This window comes from Mizuhopecten yessoensis, unplaced genomic scaffold (genome assembly GCF_002113885.1).
Source record: "Mizuhopecten yessoensis strain PY_sf001 unplaced genomic scaffold, ASM211388v2 scaffold4835, whole genome shotgun sequence".
Lineage (NCBI taxonomy): Eukaryota > Metazoa > Mollusca > Bivalvia > Pectinida > Pectinidae > Mizuhopecten > Mizuhopecten yessoensis.
Genome location: NW_018405745.1, coordinates 506,349 through 512,348, shown reverse-complemented (window position 1 = coordinate 512,348; position 6,000 = coordinate 506,349). Strand labels below are relative to the sequence as shown.

At 37.4% G+C, this 6,000-nt stretch overlaps 1 protein-coding gene across 2 annotated transcripts in view; it reads right to left on the bottom strand.

The window, feature by feature from the left end:
- Positions 1-2,619: 2,619 nt before the first annotated feature.
- The window catches only part of LOC110449861 (nuclear pore complex protein Nup214-like), a 31,202-nt gene continuing 27,821 nt past the window's right edge, over positions 2,620-6,000 (bottom strand). For both annotated transcript variants that reach the window (XM_021496995.1, XM_021496997.1), the window contains exons 29-30: positions 3,692-3,728; positions 2,620-2,877 (exon numbers count right to left, since the gene is read on the bottom strand). In XM_021496995.1, coding sequence (XP_021352670.1) covers positions 2,847-2,877; positions 3,692-3,728 — 68 coding nt within the window. In that variant the 3' untranslated portion in view covers positions 2,620-2,846. The remainder of the gene's footprint in view (positions 2,878-3,691; positions 3,729-6,000) is intronic.

Sequence of the window (6,000 nt, the reverse complement as noted above, 5' to 3'; positions counted from 1 at the left end):
CACCCTTGGAGACTTAACCCCTGGGTCATAACTTTGAAACGGTTAAGATCCCCACCCCAAAACTATATATACAATTGTTGGGCATAAAGAGACGAATGCAGTCATGATATTAGAATTGACCCAAGGGTCTGCCCCACCCTTGCAGACTTAACCCCTGGGTCATAACTTTGAAACGGTTGAGATCCCCACCCCAAAACTATATATACAAATGCTGGGCAAAAAGAGACAAATGCAGTCATGATATAAGAATTTATCCTGGGGTCTGGCCACAACCCTAGGGACCTAGTTTCTGAGTCACAGCTTGGAAACTGTTGAGATCCCCACCCCATAACCATACATAAAATTGCTGGGCATAAAAAATCAAATACAGATATGCTACAAGGATTGGCCTTGAGGTCTGGCATAATCCCTTAGATCTCATTTGGAGAATATTTTGCCATGATTGCTTTGATATCCAGGTGAGCGATACAGGCCCTCTGGGCCTCTTGTTTTATTCATCTATAGCCAGAACAAAAAATTAGGCTTCAGCACAAAATCCATGTTTGGGCATATGAGAATAGTTTCATGAATTCGTGCCCTGGTACTTCAGCAAGCTACAGAATTTTCAATAATAATATAAAGATTAATTATGAGCTAATGCTAGTACAAATGTACACAAAAATCACACATAAATCCTAATCTGGTGCTGGTGTTCAGCAAGCTACACCAAGAAGAGACTTTAGTGTGATCATAACATAATATGAAAGTGGAGATATTTATGTGCACATATTTTCATGCTCATTAAAGCAACACGAAAAACAAAACAAATTCGCTTTTTTATTCCAAAGTGCATCGGGCTTATTTTTTCAATACATAACTTTATGGACTCCAATAAAAAATATCCTTGATCCGATAAGCTTCAGGGTAAGCAAGTTCAAATGTATATTGTATTATGGAATAGCACTTGCAGATCAATTGTTCCGACCTTAAATATTGTGTAATCAATAGTTGTCATTTATGCATAGTCTAGACAAACAACAGGACGATAACATCAAAAGAGTACATTTCACGGCACTGTGTTTTATCTTTGAGCAAGATACTTAACTCCCCTTGTTCCAGTCTACTCAGCTGTAAATGAATGTCGTTGGGCAGTGCTAGAATTGTAGAATGCTAGCTGTTAGCGTCGAAATGGCAGCTCTGGCTGTATGCTCCCCAGGGAGTTAAGGTATTGGCTGGTTGCAAAGGCCCTATAACCACGGGTAATGATTTGTGAACTGCTTTGAGACGACCTACGAACTAGGTTGTGTTGAAGCGGTATATAAGGACTTCAAATGATTATTATTATTAAGAGCCAAAAGCAATACCCTCAGAATTGTAAATAATCAGAAATGTCAAGGGTATAGAAAATCTTGGGAGCAGCAACAAATAGTTATATTTAATAATTTGAACATTTTAATAATCACATAATACATATAAAAAGATTCTTTATAGCGAACGCTCTCGTGTGAGCTTTAAGATAACACGTACAAATACACGTGAAAGAAACCCAGTCAAAATCTACCATGAAATCCAATAGACCTAGCAAGTCAAATCAATAATTTGGGAAATCGCGCGTGCACAAATTCCGTTCATGGAAGCCGCCATTTTGGATCCACCGGATGTAGAACAATTTCCAATTAATTTAATCTATTTGAATACAGAAACAAACAGTCGCAAATAACGTTTCTTTTCTTTTTCAGTTTTAACGATTTCTATGACATAATGTTGATTCCTGGCCCATTTCTAACTATCGAGAACAAACCCAGCACACACAGATAAAACCTGCGTACAACGTCATCAGACATTATGACGCCATAATCGATATTTTAGCGCGTATATATTTTATACTGATGATAAGCGGTGTGGTTTAGTAAAGCAGTACGTGTAATAAAGTATAAATGTCAGACATCTTTGTTTTGAAGTTCTGCTATAGGCTACACAATGGGTATAGTAACATATGAAATACATGTAGTTTATTTTACAGTCAATAGGAAAATTCACAATCATTAAATCAAATGTCAGTATGAGCCGATCAGTTTGTAAAAATAACAACGCCATTATTATAGAAAAGGATCATTGTTTGAGTGCAAGAAATCTGGTCTTGATTTGTCCATGCAAAAGAACAACATTACGCAAGATACATGTATCTGTCAGGAGCAATGTTACATTAAAGTGGGTGCAACAATTTTGGTATAGTTGATCAGACAAAACCGTGTAGACATACAGACAACCTGAACCAGTATCGTCCTGGAGTATCGAGGATGTTATACAGATGAATCGTCCTGGAGTATCGAGGATGTTATACAGAAGAATCGTCCTGGAGTATCGAGGATGATATACAGATGAATCGCCCTGGAGTATCGAGGATGTTATACAGATTAATCGTCCTGGAGTATCGAGGATGATATACAGATGAAACGGCCTGGAGTATCGAGGATGTTATACAGAAGAATCGTCCTGGAGTATCGAGGATGATATACAGACGAAACGTCATGGAGTATCGAGGATGTTATACAGATGAACAGAGAGAAAGGTTGATTCTAGTTTAACCTCCTCCACTAACTTTGTAACAGGAGGTACAATAAATCACACAATCCATCCCATTTTCTGGATATTTATTATTGTCATAACAAATTAACAGGACATTACATCTGCAAGCATCAAGCTGAGGAATCCACTCTTTACATGTCACTGACAATCCATAGGTGTAAACAATATGACATCTACAGTTTCTTATCATTGTTCAAGTCCTAATTCTTCTATTTAAATTCCTCTGCAAATTGAACACTTGAGTTCCTGGTCCAGATGTGACATACAACAGGTGGATCTTATCTATATCCCGAAAAAGCTGGATTGGACCTGAATGAAAAGCAAATCAGGGAAGACATCAATACACGGAACAATTTCTGATAAACAAAATGATAACCTACAATAATAGAAATGTGATGAAACATCTAGCCATTGTTAGGTACAGGTAGAGCGGTAACAAATAGATAGATTAACAGGGGCATAAACAGTTTGGAAATGCAGCCATACAAATGAAATAATATTATGGATCCCTTGTCCCACTGTGTTATTTCCTATATACAGTTACCTCCCCTTAACTTCCGTTAGGATACAACTGTAGTATGATTGTGCTATGATACTTCCAATGACCAAGTAGCTCAATCAATTACAGCAATGGTATATCAATCAGAGTTTTAGGGTTCAAAATCAGCTAATAGAAAACATGTAAATAACATCAATATCACAAGTAGGTTATGTCAATATCACATTGTAATCAAAATTTTATTTATATCAATATCACATGCAATGAATGTCAATATACCATGTCATTAATGTCAATATTCCGTCTTTGCGTATTGCAGAGTTATCTTCTCTTGTGAGCAGGTATTGATTGTTACGTCATTGGTTTGTGTGAGAAAATTACGTTGTTTTCTCAAAAATTGATGACGTGCCTCTCACAAAAAAATGACGTAATAATCAATACCTGCTCACAAGAGCAGATAACTTTGCAATACGAAAAGACGGAATACCATGGTTGACATGAATATCATACATATATAATGTCACATGAACACAATGACAAAGTCAGGTGTAGGTAATGTCAACATTACATTAGAAAATATTGTCGCAATGTCATGCAAAATAGTAAATATTTATGGCACCTTACCCAAATGAATTATTTCCGGTTCCAGCATTTCCAAATCCTGCAAACAAAAACAACATCATTGTATTTTTATCATTTTACACAGAACTATAACACATACAAGAGGCCCTCAGGGCCTGTATCAATTACCCGGAAACTTTTGGCAAGCAATGGTATATATGGTTATAGGTAGGGAATCTCAACCATTTTAAACTTGCGATCCAGAAATTAAGTCCCTAGGGGTAGGACCACACCCAAGGTTAATACTAATATCATGATTGTGTTCATCTCCTGAAATCCAGCAATGGTGTTTATGGTTATGGGGTGGGGATCTCAACCATTTCAAAGTTATAACCCAAGAAATAAGTCCCTGGTCAGATCTCAAGGTCTATTCTAAATCATGATTGTGTTGATCTCTTTATGCCCAGCATTTGTATAAATGGTTATGGGGTGGGGATCTCTAATGTTTAGAGTTATGACCAAGGGAATTTTTCTCCAAGGGTGGGACGAGACCCTGGAGCCATCCTATAAGCAATTTTTTATTTGTCTCTATATAGGGTGGGGAACTTAAAAATTCTTTTAGGCCCATCCCACAGACCTGGAAATCAGCCCTTCAGCTGGTGTAATTTTGAATCCTCAACCACTGAAGAATGCTCCAAACCTAATATGGTTGATATCCATCACTGAGTTCCAGAGAAGAGGTTGTTTAAAGCAATATATTTACACTCTTGATGTTTGTTCTAAACATGAATCTACCAACTGAAAACAACTGCCATTAGACCATGAATACACTATGAATACATCTCGTGCAACCAGTCAGCTGATTTTACATACAATGACAACTTCATATATAGTACCGTTTCTGAGAAGATTAATCTCCCCTTCTCCGAGGTTAATGTAGTTGGATAATAAACATTACAAAAATTAAAATGGTGCACCTTTGTACTATTATTATTATTATTATTATTTTTAATTTGAAATTTAAATATATTTTTTTATAACATTGTCATATTAAATACCGGTACTGACTCCGATTCGCAATCAGTTCCTCGTGGTCACGTCCGGCTGTGTTATCCACGTGACATCAACTTTCACATTAAACCCAGAGAACTTTGTAATGACACAGGGCACTTCATCCATCAACTTATAATCATTTACATCTGCAGTTTTCTTGGCAAACTGCATGTTCAACGGCTGTACATTTAACCTCAAATGAGCTCTATGGTTGATCCATCTCTTAGGTTCAGTAAGGAAGTCACTTAAAGTAATATGGCAAAATTACCCCTTTTTGGCCCTGACCCCAGGGGGTCAGCCCCTCGACTTGTATGATTTGGAATCCCCACCACCTAGGGATGCTTCCAGTCAGTCAAATTCAAACTGGAACACTGACAGGTCAGTAAGGGCCCCGTCAATAAATCCCCCACAATCATCAAGAAGCAATCTGCCCATATAGCTGAGCTTGACGTTTGACATTTGGACTTCAAAAAGAATCGAAGGAAGCAAAATATTTAACATGTACTATGATGCGAGGCTTATTTCCTTCCACCTCCATATTTGCTAGGCTAACAGAAATGTAAATACCGGTGCAATACTCATTTGTTAGCTTTGATTTGTTTTATTTCACCATAAATACCTCCCCCATCAAGAGCCAGGGTCAAAGTCAGTGTTCCACTTTGTCTTTGACCTTTGACCCCAAATTACCTTGACCTTTAACCCAGTGACCCTTATCTTTGGTCAGTTGACTTATTCTTTGATTCGGACCAACTTTGCTTCATAATATCATAACATGATGTTCATTAGTGAAAAATACAAAACTGGACCTTGACCTTGAACCTTTGGACCCCGTAACCTTGACCTTTTGTCAGCTGACTCTGTGTTAAGTTCTGAAGAACTTTGCTTCATAATACCATAAAAAAATGTTCATCAGTAAAAAGATACAATATCTGACCTTGAAATTAAGACAGTTGCTAAATTCTGAAATGCTCATTAGTGAAAGGCTACAAAATTTGACCTTGACCTCTGACCTTGAGTCAGTTGACTCCTTGTTTAATTCTGATCAACTTTGCTTCATCATGTCATAACACAATGTTCATCAGTGAAAAGATGCAAAAGTTGACCTTGACCTTTGAACCTAATGACCTTGACCTTTGACATTGACATTTTACCTCAGTGTGTATTTTTGTGAACTGAACATCTTGACCAAGTTTCATGTAAATCGGGAAATAATTACCGAAGTTATCGGCCAGGAACAAAATTTGTGTACGGACGGACAGACAGACAGCCAGAGTGATTACTATAGGGCACCCGTATCTCTGATACGGGGGCCTAATTAG